The sequence below is a fragment of the Choloepus didactylus genome, chromosome 2, assembly GCF_015220235.1.
Source record: "Choloepus didactylus isolate mChoDid1 chromosome 2, mChoDid1.pri, whole genome shotgun sequence".
Classification (NCBI taxonomy): Eukaryota; Metazoa; Chordata; class Mammalia; order Pilosa; family Megalonychidae; genus Choloepus; species Choloepus didactylus.
In genome coordinates, this window is record NC_051308.1 from 118,162,876 (window position 1) to 118,185,636 (window position 22,761).

At 42.9% G+C, this 22,761-nt stretch overlaps 2 protein-coding genes across 4 annotated transcripts in view; one reads left to right on the forward strand and one right to left on the reverse strand.

The window, feature by feature from the left end:
* The first annotated feature begins 5,951 nt into the window (after window positions 1-5,951).
* ACP6 (acid phosphatase 6, lysophosphatidic) overlaps window positions 5,952-22,761 on the forward strand; it is a 32,141-nt gene continuing 15,331 nt past the window's right edge. Inside the window, exons 1-5 of one of the 3 annotated variants that reach the window (XM_037826197.1) lie at window positions 5,952-6,549; window positions 14,761-14,889; window positions 15,008-15,138; window positions 15,472-15,551; window positions 19,923-20,010. In XM_037826197.1, the coding sequence (XP_037682125.1) occupies window positions 6,331-6,549; window positions 14,761-14,889; window positions 15,008-15,138; window positions 15,472-15,551; window positions 19,923-20,010 (647 nt within the window). In that variant the 5' untranslated portion in view covers window positions 5,952-6,330. The other 2 variants (XM_037826199.1, XM_037826198.1) reach the window with 2 other exon arrangements.
* Window positions 17,386-17,655, reverse strand: LOC119526784 (non-histone chromosomal protein HMG-17-like). Its single transcript, XM_037826200.1, has one exon. The coding sequence runs from the start codon at window positions 17,653-17,655 to the stop codon at window positions 17,386-17,388; it is 270 nt and encodes an 89-aa protein (XP_037682128.1).

Below are 22,761 nucleotides of genomic sequence, written 5' to 3' on the forward strand. Positions count from 1 at the left end.
TTTAAGGTCCTCAACTGATTGGATGGGACTTCTTTCATTGTTGAAGGCAATCTCCTCAGTTGATTGTAGATGTAATCAGCCATAGATGCAATCAACTTACTGATTATTTAAATCCATGAAATATCCTCACAGTAACAATCAGGTCAGGGCTTGCATGACCAAACAACTGGAAACCATAACCTGGCCAAACTGACAAATGAACTTAACTTTTTCGCTCATCTAATATAAATAGAGATTCTAATGCAGGCATCATATTACTACAAATACCATTCTGTTCATATTCTATTTGTTGGAAAGTCTTTGTAACAGTTAAGAATCACTTTTACATTAAAAGCTTTGTCTTGTTAGTTATTTTCTTCTTATTGTGTATTACGGAGGCATAGACGATTGCTTTCTAAACAAGTCCACCTATATTTGACTCAAAATTTTAATGAAGCTTGTCACTGGTATATCTCAAGATATAAATGATTCAGATTTCAGATATTCTAAACTCCAAAATAATGGTGTTCCAGTTTGCTAAAGCTGCTGGAATGCAAAATACCAGAAATGGATTGGCTTTTACAATGGGGTTTTGGTAGTTCACAAACTTACACTTCTAAGGCCATGAAAATGTCCAAACTAAGGCACCAACAAGACAATATATTCTTTGAAGAAAGGCCGATGGCATCTGGGGTTCCTGTGTCACATGAGAAGGCACATGACTGGAGACTGCTAGGCCTCTCCTGGGGTTAGCTTCTGGTTTCAGTTGCTTTCTCCAAAATGTCTCAGCTTTTCTCTCTCAGCTCCTGTGCATCTTTTCTTGTTTCTCCCAGGGCATTTCACTCTAAGCATCTGTGGATCCTCTCTTAGCTTCTCTGGGGCAAACTCTGGTTTTCATCTCTTAGCTCTCTCCTGGTTCTGATTTCAACAGCTGTCTCCAAAATGTCTCTGGACATTTTCTAAGTGTCTCTTTGCTCTCTTCAAAATGTCTCTGCCTTTTATCCTGTCATAGAGAATGCCAGTAAACTAATTAAGACCCACTTCAATGGGCAGGGTCATATATCCATGGAAATAATCTAATCAAAAGGACTCACTCACAATTGGGTGGGTCATGTCTCCATGGAAACAACCTAATCAAAAGATATCACCCACAATAAGTTTGCACCCACAAGACTGGATTAAAAGAACATGATTTTTGTTGGATACATAATAGATTCAAACCAGCACAAACAGTATCAGACCAATAGAAATATCAGCATTTCCAAAATAGTATGGAACACCAGAGTCACAGAATACTGACAACTGATCTTGTAAATCATTTTTCTGTGGCAATTGGAAGCCAGAAAAATAAATATGTGTAAACAGGGAAATGACAAAGATGTATGGACATAGATATACCCAGTTAGAGCTGTAAGAGTTGCAAGGGTATTAAACCCACTCCCTCCACCCCCCTGCCAAAAGATTAGCAACCTCAGCATGAGTCACTGACAATGCATATAAGCAGTTGATTAATGAGGGGAGGAAAGATGGGAGAAAAGCATAGAAGACATCTTTTATTTTCCCCTTGTCATCCATTCTACCTTTTTTAGTTAAAAAAAATTTCTCTTAATCTTTGAAGAATTGCCTGCACTCACATAGCCCATTTAGCTTTGCATGGGTTTGACTCCCTCTTCAACTCCAGGGATGGTCTAAATGATTTGTTCAGGAATTAAGAACATGTCCCAAATCTGGCCAATGATTCGGAGGTTCAGGATTTCTGTTAGTGTGGTGAAGGATGAGGGTTCTTTATTTCCAGTTAGACTGAGTGGTAAAAAGAATAAAACTGCTACAGCTGTCGTGTGACCCAGGGGCAAGCTAAGAGGCAGTAAAGTTGGAGGATAAAGTAAACAGAGTGGCAGATGGAACTGGAGGCTACAAAAGAAATCAGAAACCAATATTATTTGAGCTTCTACCCAGCTAAATCCAAAGGCAGTTCTCTTGAAGTTTTCTTTTTTTTTTTAATCATATGCTAAGAGGTTTTTTTTTTTAATTGGAGCAGTTGTAGGTTTCTAGAAAAATCAAGCAGAATGTACAGAGTTCCCGTATAACTACTCCCTACCCCCCACAATTTACCTATTATTAACTGTTTTAGTTTCCTAGGCTGCTGAGAGAAGATACCATGAAATGGTTTGGCTTAAACAATGGGAATTTATTGGCTTACAGTTTGAGGCTGAGAAAATGTCCAAATCAAGGCATCATCAAAGTAATTCCTTCTTCCCAAAGACCAGCTGCTGGTGATCCTTGGCTCCTCTGCCACATGGTGTAGCACAAGGCAGCATCTGCTGGTCTCTCCCTTCTCTTCCAGGTTTTGTTGGTTTCAGTTTCTTGCTACTCTGGCTTTCTTTTCTCTTTGTCTGAATTTCACTCTCTTATAAAGGAATCCAGTTGGAGGATTAAGACCAATTGTGATTAAGGTGGGTCACACCTTAACTGCAGTAGCATCATCAAAATATCCTACTTCAATGGGGTGATACCCACAGAAATGAATTAGAGTTAAGAACATGCTTTTCTGGGGTACATACAGCTTCAAACCACAACACTCCACCCTATGGACCCCAAAAAGTCATGTTCTTTTTATATGCAAAATACAATCATTTCATCACAATATCCCCAAAGCCTTACATCATTTCATTAACAATGCTTAGTACAGAGGCTTACCAAAACTGGTTACAGCTGTGGTCTGTCCTGGGGCACAATTCCCCTCTGTCTGTGAACTTGTGAAACCTAGGGAACAAGTTATCTGCTTCCAATATACAAAGGAGAGACAAACATAGGGCAAACATTCCATTTTAATAGGGAGAAATTGGAAGGGAAACAGGGGTTCCAAACCCTAAACAATTCCAAAACTCAGCAGAGTATACTACATTAGATTTCAAGGTCTAGGAGTCACCTATGGAACAATGTTTGTCCTCAGGGCCTGATGGAGAGCAGCCCCACCCCTTCCAAGCACTTGCACAGCAGCCTTGCTCTCCCTGAACACTGGGAAGGCTCCACTCTCTGAGAATCCCTGGGGAATAGGCTCAAACCTCTGAGAACACTGGAGTGGCAGCACTCTTTCACATAACCAACTTAGAGGGTATTTCTACTTAGCTGTCTTACAGGTATTTCATAACTTACATTTCCACAATTAACTGGTGTGCTGGTTTGGATCTGTTATGTATTCCAGAAAAGATCATGTTCTTTTAATCCCATCTTGTGGAGGCAGACCTATTGTGGATGGGATGTTTGATTAGGTTGTTTCCATGAAGCTGTAATCCCGCCCATTCAAGGTGGGTCTTAATTCCCTTGCTGGAGTCCTCTATGAGAGGATAAACAGCAGAGACATTTTGGAGAGAGCTCAGAGCTGTTTATAGAGAAAACACCCAGAAATGGAGAAAGTCATTTTGAAACCAGAACCCAGGAAAAGGAACAGATGTTGCCATTTGCCTTCCCATGTGACAGAGGAACCCCGAATGCCATCGATCTTTCCTCAGAGAAGGTATCTACCTCTAGAGGCCTTAATAAGGCACATTTTCATGACCTTAGAACCGTAAATTTGCAATCTAATAAATCCCCATTGAAAACGCCAACCCATTTCTGGCATATTGCATTCTGACAGCATTAGCAAACTGAAACATCTGGCTATCTTCCATGTAACCTCCTCCTGGGTGAGTAACATTATCCACAAGTGACCCTAGCTGCAAATGGATTGCTGCAACAGCTTCCTTACTGTTTTTGCTTTCTTCCAATCCAGGATTATACCCAGGTGGAAAGATCACACTTATATTGGCCACTAGGGTCCAAATAGTTTCTAGAATTAAGTTAAGAATTAGGCTCAAAGCCTCTGGGCAACCAAGGCAAAAAGGAAGGAAAGGTCATGTTCATACTTCTTAATGCTAACAATTTGCTCTAAAACAAATTTTAGGAGTTTTATATAAGGAGCAATAACTGATGGAATGGACAATTTCTTCAGCAACATTCCTATGATGTATCCTGTAATTTCATTCAACAAATATTTATGGAGTAGTTATTATGACCCAGGCACTATGCTCACTATTGGTGATAAAACAGTGAATGCAGTTGTTTGTCATCTAATCTCATGATTAAAACTAAGTTTTTGCATAATATTAAATGAAACCCTCTGAAGACAATTTGGTGGGAGGAGGGCTTGTTTCCCAAGCCACCCCTGCCTGATGGGAATACCAGGGTCAAAAAAACAGTCATTCGGGTTTTTGTTTTGTTTGTTTGTTTGTTTGTTTGCCCCCTGGTTCTGTTTCCAGAGCATGATTTCAGGACTTCTAGCCTCTCTTTTAAACTCCAGTTCACTACCACCACAACCATCACCACCATATAGCACACACAAAATGTTTGTAGGACTCCCCAAGGATTTTCTCACATGTAGTGACAAACAGTGATTTCAATTACCACGTGGAATCTGTCATTTTCCAACCTCATCTGTTCTGCCTTCCTGCAGAGATCTGTTGCTAAGACATGGATGCCCCTCCTCCTACCACTTCTTCCTTCCACTCCCTCCCTCCCTCCCACCTCCTAACCACCTCCAAATCCCCCTCACACACACACATACGTGAGTACTCACAGCACAACTTGCTACTATTGCTTATACAGGCCAAAATGGAGCTGATGATGCCTGACAAGTCTGTGTGGAGGCTGCTAGAGTGCAGGGGGTGGACTAGAGTTGCCTTATCCATTACTGCAGAAGGCCTCAGCATCCAGATGACAATTCATTGCCTTGAAGCTGCTTGGATGTGCTAAAACTACCAGGGCTGTTCAGAAGCTGCTGAAGCTGCTGAAGTACCAGGGTCCTTTTGCACTGAAGCTGCACCATGTTCTTCCTGAACTGTGGAGAACAGTTCTCCCCAACCCTTGGGATTACATTTCACTGTACAGGTTCTGAAGCAGTGTTGCCCAATGCTCTGGATGCCTTACTGAGACTATAGTTAAATAGTTTTCAATCACATCAGTACACACAATAAGACTCTGAGAGATGAATCCATGAGCTGGACCAGGGGTCGGGGAGGCAGGATTCAGAAGCTTCTAGCTTGGTGAACAGAGTTTAAACTCAGGTCAGGAGCTACTGTCCATGTTTCTTTTCTTCACATTTGGTCTAGTTTGATCCAAGGCTAGAATTCAGACTAAATAAAGAAATGGTTAGATGGTATATATTCAGACTCTCCACAGATGTCTTTCCTCTTGGCCTTTGCCTTGAGATTGACACAGAAGATTCTAGAGAGTGTCCTGTGGCAAAGATTTCGAACACAGGCTTGGGGAGGCGTATATTCAATAAACCAGACCAGCAGGTGATGAGGTTGGCATTCTTTTGGGTAAATTAAGGCACTGAGTCACTGAGACACCAGAAGGCAAAACCTGGATTTTTCTGCAAGAAATATTCCAGGTGTAACCTTGAAGTTGTTCATAATTGCAACTATTTAAGCCTGGGAATTTTTTAAACATAGAAGGGGGATAATAAATAAAGATGAAATATAAAGAACCTAGTACCACGTTTCGCAAAATGATAATCACGCAGTAGTGCCTGGTTGCAGTTAACACCCCGCTCCCAGGACTTCAAGGAAGTCTTCTACACTCGCTAGACTCAGAATACTCCCTTCCACCACCCACTCTATCCCCTTCCTCACGTTTCCTTCCTATCCCGGACTGGCAAGCCCAGATAGATTCACTGCCACACCTCGGCCTGGCAAAACCCAGGAACATCCATTCAACTACCACCTAGGCCTGCGGGCTGGGCTTGAGAAACTAGGACCGCTGCCGGGGGCGGGGAATCCCTCACAGTGAGGGCCCGCCCATCGGCGCGCAGCCTTGTGGGAATTGTAGTTCTCACAACTCGGAGCCTCCAGACGAGGCGCCAGTGAGGGACTCGTTCTCCCGTGCTCCTCTGCGAGGGATTCTTGGGATAGGTCCCTGGGAGATGAGCTGGTAGGTGGGAACTTGCTTTTAGAAAAGTGGATTCGAGTTGTGGCGCTTCTGCCGCCGAATAGCTCGGTATTGGTTCTTGTGCCTTCGGGAGTTCTGGAGGCCAAACTTGGGATTCAAGTTTAAAGTTCCTCACAGGACGAAAGATAAGGAGCTGACGTTGCCCCGGCCAGTCTGCAGCAGGAACAGCCAACCCTGACCCCGGTTAAAATCCCCAGGGCTCCTGCCGAAGGTCCTTCGCTGATCCCACCTCCCCGCTTTTTGGCTGACTTGATGTGCGTGCCTGCCCGGCCTCGCGATCTTGGAGGCAGCAGCTGAGCCACGCCGAGAGCTTGTGCTTGCCCCTGCAGCCTCACTCCGGACGACAGCCAAGAGGCCAACACCATGGTCACCCGTGTCTTCGGCATGCGCATGTGGGCCCCGGTGGGCGTCCTGACCTCGCTGGCGTATTGTCTCCACCAGCGGAGGGTGGCCTTAGCCGAGATGCGGGGGGCGGATGACCAGCATCCGGTAGACCGCAGACTGCTGGAGCTGAAAATGGTGCAGGTCGTGTTTCGACACGGGGCACGGAGTCCTCTCAAACAGCTCCCGCAGAAGGAGCAGGTGAGAGATCTGCCTGGATAGGGGCGGCGGGGCGAGAACCGTCTGCCAACCCGTAGCTTGCCAGGCGCCTCGTACTGAATGCACACCCATGGAGTTTTGCCCTCACCCAGTGGGGCTCGGACTGGGTCCACAGGAAGAGACAACTGCAATAGCGGGTCCCTCCCCTGGCCCTGAAGGAAAGGTGCTGGCCTGGCGCCTCCCAGCCCCGGCCGCCACGGGCCTTCCGGGTGTATAGCAGCCCCAGAACTTCCATTTGCACCCCTCGATGGCTGTAGTGTAGCAAAACCAGTGGTGCTGCGCTTCTTACCGTGCATGCGCCTGGAAATTTTGTTAAAATGCAGATTCTGATTCAGTGGGTGTGGGGTAGGGCCTGAGATTCCTCATTTCTGACAAGTTCGTGATGAAGGTGAGTACAAGGGTGTGGTGCACTTCCTGTGTGTGACCTGAAACCAGTATGGTTTCAAAGGTTGTCAAAGAGCAGAAGGAACCTTTAGCGTCTGGAACCATTCTTAACTGTAGTCACAGTGGACAGCAGACGTCCACCCCTTTGGGAACATTTTAGAGCAGGTTTCTTGCAGGTAGGGCTTGCTGGAGACCATTAAGATCTCTTGAAGGCTTTTGACTCTCCTTTTTCATTGGAGATTTCAAACTTAAAATAAATATTTTTAAAATTGGCTAGACTTCTGGCTGTAATGTCCTAAAGTCTACATGGTTGGTCAGCATAATTATGATTAAAGCACATGTCATAAATTTGTAAATGATTACTCTTCCTGGATGTGATTCTTGGGGGAGCCAGTGCAGGTCTCTTGACCTTTCATAGCAGGCAGGCCTGTGAATGAAGAACTAGTTTCCTAGTGAAGATGAGCAGGCAACCTGAAATCACCAGGCCCCAGGAGTCATACTTACCTGTGACACACTTACCTGTGGAGTGTTTTTGCCTTGTTGAGCATTGTTAACAGGATTTCCAAAACCTGATATGAGCTGAGGCATGTTCTTCATGCTTATTGTTGCTTTCCAGAAACCCTCAGGGTTGTGTCTTGTCTTCGCATTGTACAACTGAAAAACCAGTTTTTAAAGCTGGCCACAAGTGAAATCAAACCTCTAAAGTACTTCCCACATAAATAAAGTGGCAGGCACTTAATTCTATTGTCGGGTTTCTAGTTTGCCTTTCTATGGCTATACCACTTTCTAGTACCTGAATTTCTTTTCTTTTTGATGCTTTGCTTTGATCTTTTCTCAATCTTTTACCTTGCCTTTTCGTATTAGGTCACTAAATTTTCCTTATAATTTTTGTGTATACATAGCCCATCTCTTGTGCATTCCCCTCCTTTCTTGTTAGAGAAGGACTGGAAAATAGTAGGTTGGAAGAGGAGACTTATGTTAAATACAAAGCTGTCAGTTGTAGTGGAGAATAAAAGTGATCGTCGAGGCCTGGACTATATGTACAGTATATGTACTCCAGGAAGGGCTTGGTAGAAGATTTAGATTCTTTTAGGGCTTTTTCCTGAGCCTGTGGGTGTAATTGGGTATCCTCTTCCCTTATGTTGGAAGCAGCAGTTTCAGCTTGTAGAATACCAGCTTCATTTATCTACTATCAGCGTAGCACTAAATATGAGCATCCGAGTCCATGGCCTTCTTTGCAATTAGGGAAGGTGCTTTACCTCTCCTGGCTGCTCTTGTCCTCTACACTTTAGGCAAAGCTTTAAGTATCTTTGGAAATCTCCTGTAAAGGCTTTTGCATAAAAAAACTCCTTCGATTTAGGCTATGAGTGAGTGTCATCGGGCTCCTGTAATTTGTTTCTAGTTATTCTCGCTCAGGTTTTCTTTTCAAGATCTAATTTGATAGAAGTTGTTATTGGGATTTTCTAATCTTTCTGGTTTGGTTATTAATTATAGTCAGAAGGGACTACCCGGTAACAATTCTAAAACTAAATTGCCTTTGGTAGATGTTTCCTGACTTCTGACTGGTTTGTAGATAAACACATGTGACAAGTCACTTCATTCTGTTATCTCACAAAGCTTCAGAACTAGATGTTTTATTGAGTTTTCTTATGGCTTGGATGGCTGTTGTCTTAAACTGTCTTAAAATGTTTTCTTGCTAAAAGTTTTGTATCTGTGCATTGGAAATAAAACTCAAACTTGATTGGCCATTTTTGTTTTCCTGATCGTTAAAGCAGATCCAAGCACAATCTCAAAGATAAGTTAGCCTCTGCTTTCAGGTTTTCCCTCAGCTCTCTGTCAGACAAGATGGCCCCAACCCAGGCAGGTTCCTCAATTTTCATAAAGTCTAATCTACTCCAGATCCACTGTTAATTAAAACATTTGGGTCTTTATTTATTTGACAATATAGACATGATGGGCAGCATCACGTCAGTCATATTGTTGCCTAATCCCTATCCAAAGCTCAACTAAGAGAAGCAGTATTCAGGAAGCATTACATGAAAGATATGCCAGTCAGTCCATCCATTCCTCTGGATCAGTGTTTCCTAACCTTGACTAGACATTGGACTCAACGGGAGAACTTTAAAAAATACTGATGTCTGTGACACCCAGGGGTGTAAATCCCCCTGGCAATGCAGGAAACGACCCCTGGGGATGAGTCTGGACCCAGCACTGTGGGATTGAGACGATCTTCTTGACCAAAAGGGGGAAGAGAGATGAAACAAAATAAGGTTCCAGTGGCTGACAATTTCCAATGGAGTCGAGAGGTCACTCTAGAGGGTACTCTTATGCGCTATATAGATATCACCTTTTAGTTTTTAGTGTGTTGGAATGGCTAGAGAGAAATACCTGAAGCTGTCGAACTGCAACCCAGTGACTTTGATTCTTGAAGACGATTATGTAACTTTGTAGCTTGCACAGTGTGACTGTGTGACTGTGAAAACCTTGGGGTTCACACTCCCTTTATCCAATGTATGGACAGATGAGTGGGAAAATGGGGACAAAAATTAGATGAAGAATAGGGTAGGATGGAGGGGATGGAAAGATCTAGATGTTCTTTTATCTTGGAGTAAGGAAAACATTCAAAAATTAATTCTGGTGTTCAATGCACAAGTGTATGATGGTGCTGTGAATCATCGATTGTACATTGTGGATGACTTAAGGTGGGTGAATATATCTCAATAAAACTGTATTTAAATAAAGTAAATGTTAAAATGTTAAAATGGAGGAGGGAAAGGGGATGTTTTAGGAACTATTTTATTTTTGGGGGTAATGAAAATGTTCAAAGGTTGTGGCGGTGATTACACAACTATATGACGATACTCTGAACAATTGATTGTACACTTTGAATGATTGTATGTTATGTGAATATATCTCAATAAAATTGCATTAAAAAAATATTGATGTCTGGATCCCACTCCCAGAGGTTGGGATTCAATTGACCTGGGATATGGACTGAGCATCTAGACTTTGTAAAAGCTTCTCTGGTGAAGCATTAGAATTCTCTGCACTGGATAGCTTTTAAAAAATTGAGGTCCTACCCCAAGAGATTCTGATGTGATTAGTCCAGGATGGGACTCAGATGTTGGTAACTTTTAAAAGTTTTCCCAGTGATTCTAATGTGCAGCTAAGGATTAAAATGGTTGCTTAAGTCTAAGATCTATAGCTGGAAGCTTTTGATTACTTGTATATAGATTTCTTTTTCCTTGAACTGGGACCTAGTATATGGATCCCAGTACAGCATTACCTTCATTGAAATGTGCTTTGGTGAGATGCCATCATTCTGTGTTGAGGGAACTATGAGAAGCGGTTGCCCAGAACTCATTGCTGTGACTTCTGTAAAGATGTTCATTATATTTACTCTGTCCTCTTCATGAGGACCCTTGGGAGTAATTTGTCTGTTAGCATTAGAAATGATGTGCTTCTCCTGAACAGTTAGTTGCCTTGCTCTCATCTTTAAATATGTATAGCTGATCAATTTTCTCCTTTTACATAAAATTTGGAAAGCTTAGTGCCACATCTGTGGCTCTCCATGGTGTGGATTTTTTAACTTCGTTATTGTATCTTTTTTTTTTTTTTGGTCCCTATACTTGTTGCTTTTGTCCTCCTTGTCTACATTAAATGGATTGTCTTCTTATATTTTAGGTATTGCTGTAATCTATCTTAGTTCTTGAAGACGGGGTATAAATAAATAAGTAAAATTAGAAAGTTAGTCTTTGCCCCTGTTCCAGTTTGCTAATGCTGCCATTGAGCAAAATACCAGAAATGGATTGACTTTTATAAAGGAGGTTTATTTGGTTACACAGTTACAGTCTTAAGGCCATAAAGTGTCCAAGGTAACACATCAGCAATTGGGTACCTTCACTGGAGGATGGCCAATGGTGTCCGGAAAACCTCTGTTAGCTGGGAAGGCATGTGGCTGGTGTCTGCTCCAGAGCTCTGGTTTCAAAATGGCTTTCTCCCAGGATGTTTCTCTCTAGGCTTCAGCTTCTCTCCAAAATGTCACTTTCAGTTGCTCTTGCGGTGTTTGTCCTCTCTTAGCTTCTCTGGAGCAAAAGTCTGCTTTCAACGGCCATCTTCAAACTGTCTTTCATCTGCAGCTCCTCTCTCAGCTCCTGTGCATTCTTCAAAGTGTCTCTCTTGGCTGTGGCTAGCTCACTCCTTCTGTCTGAGCTTATATAGTGCTCCAGTAAACTAATCAAGGCCCAAGCTGAGTGGGCAGGGTCACACCTCCATGCAAATTATCCAGTCAGAGTTATCACCTACAGTTGGGTGGGTCACATCTCCATGGAAACACTCAAAGAATTACAGTCTAATCAACACTAATACATCTGCCCACACAAGATTGCATCAAAGATAATGGCATTTTGGGGGACACAATACATTTAAACTGGCATAGCCCTAAATTTGGAAGTCGAAGAGCAGGAATAAGAATGAGAGTGTATGTGGGGTGGATACCACCTGTGAAACAGCCATACATGAAAATCTGAAAACATGTACTTTAGACTTGAGTCATGGCCTGGACTTGCAGGAGTCATCTCCTGGGAAACAGCAAAGATCCTGTATTGGCTAATGTGAATATGAGAAGGAGATGGCTTAGTGGGGCTGAGCAGGCCTTGTGGTCCTGTGTGTTAGGCCCTGTGCTGGACACTGGACTTAAAAAGATGGATAATGCAGTCTTGGCCCTAAAGGAGTTTACAATATGGTGGAGGGGAGAGACAAAATAGATCAATTATGGGAATATGCTGGGAGCACTGGGAACACAAAGGAGTACCTCAAACTTAAAATGTCCAAAACTGATCTAAACCTTCAAACTGTCCTTCTGTCTTGATCTTAGTGATAGTCAAGGAGTACCTCCATTACCCTTGTCACCTTAGGCACCCAGGTTCAAAATCAGAATGATTTTTTTTCTTTATTCTTCCTTGTTTACCTATCAACACAACCTCTAAATAAAACTTTTATGTACTCATTTGCCAAGTTTGACTCAAATGTTTTATAGCCACCTCTTCTATTCAGACTGCCTTAGACGAGGCCTTAGGCTTTAGACTATTGCGGGCATCTCAAAATTGGCTTCCCTGCATCTAGTTTTCCCATTCCAATTGTGATCTATATTGGTGGCTTTTCAAACTTTTATGGAGCCTGTGGGCTAAGGGGAAGCTGAGTGATTGGGACTCTGGGTTCCCACTTCTACTTCAACTAGACAACTCCAGTTTTTCCATTAAATACACAAATCTAAAATTAAACTTCATGTGGTATTTGCTAACTAAAAAGTTGGAAAACCACTTCTGGGTTGAAGCAAACGAAACCCCTTCTTTCCTATACACAGTTTTCTCTATTTCTGCTTTGCTCAAGCTTTTAAGCTGTTCTGAACACCACCCATCTCTTCTTACCTACCACCTACCCTGAAGTCCAAATCTTTGCTTGTTTAAATCCTATTGATTTCAGATGCCATTCCTTCCATGAAACTTTTCCTGAATCCCCAACCAGAAGAGGTCTGTCTTGCCTTTGAACTACTATGGCCTTCATCTGTTTTGTTTTGTTTTATTCTGTTTTGTTTTGTTTTTTGCAGCACATACTAGCTTCTATTATAGTATTGCTAACATTTACATTCATAGCTTGCTTTCTCTACTAACCTGAAATCTCAGAAAAGGCAGGCTCATGGGATCTCAATCTTGGAATCACTCCCAGGATCTGGCAAATTGTTGGAGCTATGTGCCAGGTCCTCTGTTGGGCATCCAGAATACAGAGGTTAATAGATGACCTAGGCTCTGTTCTCAGGAAGCTCAGTCTACTGGGCAGGATAGACCAGTGAAGGAGCTCTTGTAATACTGTTTGGTTCCGGCTACAGAAAAAGTCACTGAGGTTGCCATGAGAGCACAGTGCTGTGGTCAGGGCTTCCCAGAACATCTAAGCTGAGAGTCTTACGGAATGAGCAGAAGTGTTTCTAGATGAAAGGAAAAAGAAAATTCCAGGCAGAAGAAACATGATGTTCATAGGCCAGGAGGTATGAGGATGGTGCTATGGGAAAGAAAGTTGTATGGCTAGAAAGTAACTATGCAGGGCAGAGAAGAGGCGGTAAGGGGAGTGGGAGGGCGAAGTGTGGGGGGACATGCAAGAGAAAGGCAGGGATCATCCTGCAGCTATGAGCCCTTTAAGGGTTTTCCACAGGGCAGAATCAGAACTGTAAAAGAAAGAACAATGATTAAAAGATAGTAGGAAGAACATCTCTGTGCTGAACCCAGTCTTTTGATAGCAGTCGGCACAATGGCAGTGAGGGAGGAGGCTCAGGTGTTGGTGACTGGGTCAGGTAGGACTGAGACAATATCTTTTGGAAGAATGGATGGCTTCCTCTACGGGAGGAGAGACTGAGGACTCCTGGTGACACTCTTTGAGATACTGCTGACAGAGATGAAGATAAATACAATGATAGGTGACTTAGGTTTTTAAATGTTAGGTTTAAAACAAACAAAAAAAAGAGGTAGTAGGAAATTGAGTTAAATTTTATTCTTTTGATTGTAGTAAGCACTGTGGGAATTCAGATAAGAAGACAATCATTGAAGGCTGGAATAGTCAGTGGTGGGGAAGTAAGACTTGGGCTACCAATGAATGCTGGGGAGAAGTTGGAAATAGGAATAGGAGCCCCTCCAGGCTAGGGAAGCAAGCTGAAATAGGATGCCTTTTAAATTTTTTTTCCAGTGTTCATTCCACTAACATGTATTGGAGTGAGCAGGGTCTGGTCTAGGGATGGAAGGAGAGAGGCATAGTGCCAGTACATCTGGGTACAGGGTCTGGGCCAAGGTGTGACAGACCTTGAGGGCCAGGTATTTTCCTCTGAAACACTAGGAAATAACTAGTGATATGATGAAAGAGGCTTAGCACGATTAGTCGGGTGATTGTGTATGTGTGCATTGTGGGAGTAGAAAGGAGGGAGTCCCTTGGAGGCTCTTGTTTGAGGTAATGAGGTTTATAACTCTGACAGTAAGATAAAGGAAGGACCACTGGGGGTAACTTTTTCTAAGCAGTGATCTACAGGACTTGGTGCAGGGATGGTGGAGCAGTGGGCAGAGTTCAAGGGTAGTTGAGGTGGCATTGAGAGGACACTGATATTTAGGATTAGAACAAAATACTTTTGTTTTTAAAATTGAAGTCATCACATCTGATCCAATGAGTGTAAGTGTCTTATGGGCAGTTAGAGATAAGAAACCTGCAGCTACTTGGGATGTTTTAAGAACCATTGCAGTGTAGTTGGGACAGGAGTCAGATTACAAGCAGTAAAGGAAGACGGTGAAGAAGTAAAGGCTTCTCTGGTGGCAGCTACTAGTTTGAGAAGTTGGATGAAGGGAATGGGGATATGTGGAAGTTATATGGGGCATGAAGTAGAGTTTCAAAGCAGGACCATAGAAAACTGCAGACTGACTCCTTAGAAATTCTTCTTACCAGTATGTTATCACTGAGATCACACATATTCATTCACTCACCAAGAATTTCATTGCCACTTTTCCCCTTTACTTCAGTGTGGGGCTTAGTGCCAGAGCAGTCCTTTGACAGTAAGTGTCAGTGCACCAATAACAGAACTTAGGCTAATGATAAACCACCGTCTTTTCTTCTCTTAATTGGAGCTAAAGTTTCTTTCCTTCCTTCCTGTGGGAAGGTTGTAGGTCTAGTGATGGGGTGCTACTAGCTAGGTGTTTTGAGTGCTGCTGGATGTTAATACTAAATTTCAAGAACCTTGTTTTTTACAATGTGTTGTGTTTTTTATAATCACAACAGGTAGAGTGGAACCCGCAGCTATTAGAGGTCCCACCCCAAACTCAGTTTGATTACACAGTCACCAATCTATCTGGTGGCCCCAAACCAAATTCTCCTTTCGATTCTGAATACCATGAGACCACCCTGAAGGTAAGCAATGCTGCTCTGGTCTGGGTAGCCCACAGCAAAGCTTCTGTGGTTTCCTCTGGGCTGAATTCAGGAGACTGACAAGTGTTTTCATTCTTCTCTCCTTTCTCCCCCACCTCAGGGGGGCATGTTTGCTGGGCAGCTGACCAACGTGGGCATGCAGCAGATGTTTGCCCTTGGAGAGAGGCTGAGGAAGAAGTATGTGGAGGACATCCCATTTCTTTCACCAATCTTCAACCCACTGGAGGTCTTGTGAGTCACTTGAGAAAGGGATGTTGCCGGTTTAAGGGTTTAAGGTCTTGAGCATGGGGCAACCTGTCCTGACCCCACGTCCCCACCCTGCCCCAGATGGGTCCCATTCTCAGCCAAGGAAGTTTAGGGGACCACTTGGGGTTGTCATGATCAAATTACCCTTATGTAACATGGCTTTCAGGAGTTCCCTGGGGGTATCCCTCCCAAGAGGGATAAAGGAATACTCCCCTTAGGTAGTCTTGAAAGCCCCCCAGCTGCTCTGTGGAATAAGGTGGAGTGTGTATGATTAAGTGTTCCTTTTATGAGTGTCTCTACCTTTTTATTTTTTTCCAGTGTTCGTTCCACTAACATGGATCGGAATCTGGAATCTACCCGGTGTTTGCTGGCTGGGCTTTTCCAACGTCAGAAAGAAGGTTTGAGTTTGGGGTCTGAAACCCAGCCCCTTGCCCTTGAAGAGCTTGTACTTCTCATCTCCAAAGGCTTGCTCTCTTTCTCGGTGCCTGTTCCCTTGGTCTCTCTTCTGTGCGTGTAGCTACTATAGTATACCTCGTCTAGTGGGCCGTTCCCTGTCTTTTGCTTTCCTTACCAGCTGACCTTCACATCAGCAGCAATTCTGCTCTGATGTGCCTCCGGCTTCTGATTTTTCTCAACTTTCTATGCAGGCTGCATAAGGCAGCCCTAATCAGGTCTTGTGAACAGTGTAGGGGGCTTTTTGCTTAGGTGAGACACTGCTGAGAAGAAAAAAAGGCAGAAGGGACACTTAGCTGGGAACCAAGCCTGTTGCTACAGCTCTGATCTTGGTAATAATCCACAGCTTGATCCAGATAGTATTAGCAGTATTCTCTTTAGCCTTTCCTAGTTGAGAAAGTCTGTTGAATTTAGATTTTGATATATTCAGCCAATGAATGATTGCACTCACTGGTTCCTGACCTTTTCACCACCAAGGTCCACGTTTATTTTCCCTCATGAGTCCCATGTAATGAAGGTCTTTGACTATCAAATGAAGCTGCATTTTGTCATTTGTAATTGATTCAAATTTATGTTTAATTGGTGGTCTGAGTTTCAGATTAGCATGACCTTACCAGTATTAAAGTACTGAAATGGTGCTATAAGGCAAAGGTTCTTATTATTTTGTTGAGCTTCTTCAACAATATTTCAAGTAGATATAAAACTTCCAACAGGCTTTAAAAACAAATATGTAAAATAACAGAACCTCCAGGCTGGAAGAGGCAGGCCTTGCCCTCAGCTGGATTGGGTGCTGCTGCTAATTATGGCTGAATTTGGCTGCTAAGCACAAACAGCATGTATCTGGGTAACAAAGCAAACAGAATGGGTTGCCCTTTATTCCTTATAAACCCTTAACTTAGGAGTAATCAACAATGCCTGACCTTCTGAAAGCTCTTTACTTGCTTGGGTTATTTCTTTTTTTTTTTTCAAACTGTATCCAGCTTTATTAAAGATACTTTTCATAAACAATCATGGTATTTCAGGCAGGACATGGGCAGACAATCAGTAACAATATACAACAGCTTTCAAACTCCTTTCTTCAATGGACTACCGAAATCAGAAATCCACTATAAAACCCAATGAAGTCTTCATTTGATGCTCTGAACAGGGAAAGTTTAGAGTGAGGGTTGACATTACACATTTAGCTTGTTGTTTGACAACTTTTCATGAGCCAGTCCTGACTTTCAGGAAATGAGATGAAAATGGCAGAATTATCAGTTTGAAGATCCATGACCTAAACAAGGACTCACTGCTCTTTTGCAAGATGCCGTCTCAGGGGCGTAACTGGAAGGTCCAAATTGCCTGACATTCTGGTAACCAATTCTTTTGGGTCAGGCCCCAGCAGGTTTAAGGGAGTCAAGTCTATGCTGAAGGCTGAGAGGGAGAAGAGAACATGAGGACATAAAAACGAATTTTAGTTTTTCCATATCACAAGGCATTTGTGCCAAGGTGGCTAATGTGTGTCAACATTAGGGAATCCCATCTCCTGAAAATAAAGAGGAAGTCTCAAAATTAGAGGAGTAAGGTGTTTTCCCCCATATCAATCCAGCTTCAGAGACATTCTATTAGTGACATTTGCCCCTTCACCAAACAACAACAATGAAGTGTTCTGTGTGCTAACAACACAGCTTAAAAAAAAAAAGTAAAACAAAATTCTGCATTTTTATAAAACTTGATAAAAAATAGTAGTTCAAACTGTACAGTCACCATAAGTACACAGTTATCAAAAATGCACACACTTCATTTGGCATCTCCAGCACCTTCAGCATTCTGTGCCTGGTCTGTTTTAGCATCTCCATTTTCTGCAGGATTATTCCCATCCTTGTCAGTATCAGTTTTACCATTTTTCCCTTTGGATACCTTCTCTCCCTTTGCAGGGGCCTTTTTAGGCTTGGGTTCTGGCTTTGGAGGAGCAAGTTTAGCAGATAACCTTGCAGATCTTCTCTGTGATTCATATTTTACCTTGGCTTTATCTCCTTTAGCATCTCCTTCAGCCTTTCCCTTGGGCATGGTGGCAACAGTGGTGGGATGTAGGCACTGGGCCTGGGGATGCAGCGATGCAGGGGCTGTGCTCAGTCTGGGGGTCTTTCTTGCCTCTTCACACTGCTCTGCTTAGATTCTAAAAGTCAAATGTCCTCTTCTTGGAAACACTAAAAGTGTGACTGGAGTAGTGAGGATGTTTCTTGCTGGCAACCAGATCTACAGGCAGTTCTCAGACTGACGATGCCCCAGGTTTCCAGCGGGGAAGGAAGTAGTATCACCACCAGCCTCTGGTGTGGCTGCCTAGGAGGCAGGTCTCTGCACTGGATGCAGAGTTCTTGGGACCCAAGTTTGACTTCTGTCACAACTACCTTCATGCCTTGCCCAGGATCAAGGGACTTGAATAGACCAAGGAACCCCAGAAGGGGTCACCATTAAAGGAAGTGGTTCTACTTTGGGATGTTGCTTCAGGAATAAAAATCCTAGAGAAATCCCAGAGGGTAATGTGTGAGTTACAGAGAATCAGACTATGGGGGAAGCTGGAGGTTGTTTGTCCGGCCCTCTTGATGGGTCATTCATTCAGCAGATACTGAGTGCCGTATTTATCATAACTATAGGTCTAGGTCCAATATCTAACTCTAAGCAGATGGAAATGATCATGTGTTATATTAGAAGTTTAAATCATAGTTATTGTTATTCTAGTAATTAAAGGGCTTACTATGTACAAGGCATTGTTCTAAAATCCTTGCCTAAATTAACTTGTTTAATTCTTACAGTAATCCAATGAAGTAGGTACCATTGTCACCATTTGAAAGATAAGAGAACTAAGGCACAGAGAGGTGAAATGACTTGCTCAGGATCACAAATGATCAATGGTGGGGCTAGGATTCAAACTCTGGCAGTCTAGTTTCAGAATCCCTGCTTTATATCTTTATGCTGTACTGCTTCGTAAAGAACATGTATGTCTGGAGAGGACCTCTCATCATCAGTCTGTACTTTTCACAACGTGTCCTGCACAGCCCTAGGATTCTTCACAGAGGTCTCAGGAACTACAGGAAAGGAGGGGGGTGGGGGAAGGGGGTAGGGCATGCAAGTGGAATGTGCTTTGACTCCTCTCTTGCAGCCACTACAACCTTTTCTTTTATGACCTTATATAATAGTGTATGAAGAGGAGAGGGGGCCCACTACTTTAAAACAATTGAAAATGGCTGATATAGCCCAACCCCTTTGATCTACAGCCAAGTAGCTTGAGCACCAGAGAAGGACAGTGACTCTCCAAAGCCACCCTGCTGGTTAGTTGCAGATTCAGGACGAAACTGCACATCTTATGACTTCCAATCTGGTTTCTTTCTTCTGGCCAGACCAATGAAGTATGTCTGTAATCTGATATTCCAATAAATTTACCATAGGCTATTTTGAAAGCCCTAGGTTTTTGACTATCAATGATTTGTTTGTGAATAATAGTTATTTGGGGCTGAGGTTAACCTAATCACTCTGTGCATTGACCTCAGTGAATTCTAAAGAGCTGCTGATGGGGGCTATTTCTTTTGCCATCAAAGAAGGTCAGACTTGAGTAGTGAGGAAAGGTGGGGTCATACAGGGAACCTGTCACAGGCATTAATGTCTCTGGTACAGAGATATTAATGGGAAGATGTTAGAACGCCTTCTTTGGGCATTAATGGGGGGGTACATGTGAGCTCTGAGCAGCAGGGAGCTTCTGTGAGATATATAAGACACACTGTTTGTAGTCTAATCTTTTGTTCCTGGCAGTTCATCTAGAAGCCTGGCTTTCCATTTGGATGCGGCCATAGGGTCTGAGAAGATTTAGATATTTCCCAGCTTTGTGGTCACCTTTCTCGGTTTGTCATGGATGCCACTATATTGGTCCATTGGGTTGGACTTTGGGAAGCAATAAAAGAAACTAGTTCTGATAAAGTAAGAACAGTTCATTCTTCATTAGAATGCCCAAGTACTGGTAGTGCCTTGTGGCAAGGATTTTCTGAGCTACTAGGAAGTGCCAGTCTGATCCAGGTTGGCTCCTTATCTACTCTGCATATGGCCCAGTAGGGATAGGGGGACAGGGGGGATGTGAGATAGAGGAATGCTGCTGCTTGCTTTCTCTACTGCTCAGGCCTTAGTAGAACTCCTGTTGGCAGGGGCAGGGCATGTTGAAAGCATTCACTGTCCTTAGAATGTAGCTTTGATGATCTGTCTCTCTAGACAGAGAAGGGGATAAAAATGCTGGGAAGAACCAAGCTGAAGCGTCTTTATGCCTGTGCTTCCCACCCTCCTTCCAGGACCCATCATCATCCACACTGATGAAGCAAGCTCTGAAGTCTTGTACCCCAACTACCAAAACTGCTGGAACCTGAGGCAAAGAATCAGGTGATCGCCTCTGGGTTCTCGCTCACGAGTGGGGGGCCAGCCTTTTACTACATTTGCTGGGAAGACTCTGCCTGTACCAAGGACCTATCCACTGTTAGATGAGGGATGGGAGGGATTGAATTACCCCCAGAGTCTGTCATCCACTGTCTAGAAAGTGAAGAAGCTCTTGCACATAGTGGCAGGCTCATAGTGAAGGTACAGAACACCTGGGAAAACCCACATGCTGACTTAAACAGCTGTGAGTGAGGCTTTGCCATTTGCAGAGCATTAACCTTCCAACAACCCTGGGTTGTCAGGTGGGGCAGATGAGGAAGCTGACAGGTTATATGAAAGATGGCTGAGCCAGTCATCAGACTGCAAATCCAGATGTGCAAGCACAAGTCACCAATTTCCCTTCTCTTACCACAGCAGTGCCTTGTAGGATAAATTGGTTTGGGCTGATGGCACTTTTAGTTTTCAGGTATTTCTGGGCTGCACTAACACTGTATAATATATGTTCCACAGAAGAAAGGGAATGTGGTTTTCAGACAAACATGAGCCATTTTTGCATCATTTTCGTATAATAGAAAAAATGCTAGCATGGGATTTGAAAAACCCAGGCTTTGATTCTAGCCCTGGCACTTGCTAACTTACTTTTTTTTTTTTTTTCTTTTTTTAATCTTCATTTTATTGAGATATATTCACATACCACGCAGTCATACAAAACAAATCGTACTTTCGATTGTTTACAGTACCATTACATAGTGGTACATTCATCACCCAAATCAATCCCTGACACCTTCATTAGCACACACACACAAATAACAAGAATAATAATTAGAGTGAAAAAGAGCAATTGAAGTAAAAAAGAACACTGGGTACCTTTGTCTGTTTGTTTCCTTCCCCTATTTTTCTACTCATCCATCCATAAACTAGACAAAGTGGAGTGTGGTCCTTATGGCTTTCCCAATCCCATTGTCACCCCTCATAAGCTACATTTTTATACAACTGTCTTTGAGATTCATGGGTTCTGGGTTGTAGTTTGATAGTTTCAGGTATCCACCACCAGCTACCCCAATTCTTTAGAACCTAAAAAGGGTTGTCTAAAGTGTGCATACGAGTGCCCACCAGAGTGACCTCTCGGCTCCTTTTGGAATCTCTCTGCCACTGAAGCTTATTTCATTTCCTTTCACATCCCCCTTTTGGTCAAGAACATGTTCTCCGTCCCGCGATGCTGGGTCTACATTCCTCCCCGGGAGTCATATTCCACGTTGCCAGGGAGATTCACTCCCCTGGGTGTCTGATCCCACGTAGTGGGGAGGGCAGTGATTTCACCTTTCAAGTTGGCTTAGGTAGAGAGAGAGGGCCACATCTGAGCAACAAAGAGGCATTCGGGAGGAGGCTCTTAGGCACAACCATAGGGAGGCCTAGCCTCTCCTTTGCAGCAACCATCTTCCCAAGGGTAAAACCTGTGGTAGAGGGCTCAACCCATCAAACCACCAGTCCCCTATGTCTGTGGTCATGTTAGCAACCATGGAGGTGGGGTGGGCGAATACCCCTGCATTCTCCACAGGCTCCTCAAGGGGGCACTACATCTTTTTTTTTTTTTCCCTTGTTTTTCTTTCTTTTTTTTTTTTTTAACTTTCCCTTCTTTTTTAAATCAACTGTATGAAAAAAAAGTTAAAAAGAAAACAAACATACAATAAAAGAACATTTCAAAGAGACCATAACAAGGGAGTAAGAAAAAGACAACTAACCTAAGATAACTGCTTAACTTCCAACATGTTCCTACTTTACCCCAAGAAAGTTACATAATATAGCAACATTTCTGTGAACTTGTTCCTACTATATCCATCAGAAATTAACAGACCATAGTCATTCCTGGGCATCCCCAGAACGTTAAATAGCTTATCTGTTCTTCTTGGATTATTGTTCCCCCTTCCTTAATTGCTCTCTATTGCTAGTTCCCCTACATTCTACATTATAAACCATTTGTTTTACATTTTTCAAAGTTCACATTAGTGGTAGCATATAATATTTCTCTTTTTGTGCCTGACTTATTTCGCTCAGCATTATGTCTTCAAGGTTCATCCATGTTGTCATATGTTTCACGAGATCGTTCCTTCTTACTGCCGTGTAGTATTCCATCGTGTGTATATACCACATTTTATTTATCCACTAATCTGTTGAAGGACATTTGGGTTGTTTCCATCTCTTGGCAATTGTGAATAATGCTGCTATGAACATTGGCGTGCAGATATCTGTTCGTGTCACTGCTTTCTGATCTTCCGGGTATATACCGAGAAGTGCAATCGCTGGATCGAATGGTAACTCTATATCTAGTTTTCTAAGGAACTGCCAGACTGACTTCCAGAGTGGCTGAACCATTATACAGTCCCACCAACAATGAATAAGAGTTCCAATTTCTCCACATCCCCTCCAGCATTTGTAGTTTCCTGTTTGTTTAATGGCAGCCATTCTAATCGGTGTTAGATGGTATCTCATTGTGGTCTTAATTTGCATCTCTCTAATAGCTAGTGAAGCTGAACATTTTTTCATGTGTTTCTTGGCCATTTGTATTTCCTCTTCAGAGAACTGTCTTTTCATATCTTTTGCCCATTTTATAATTGGGCCGACTGTACTATTGTCATTGAGTTGTAGGATTTCTTTATATATGCAAGATATCAGTCTTTTGTCAGATACATGGTTTCCAAAAATTTTTTCCCATTGAGTTGGCTGCCTCTACCTTTTTGAGAAATTCCTTTGAGGTGC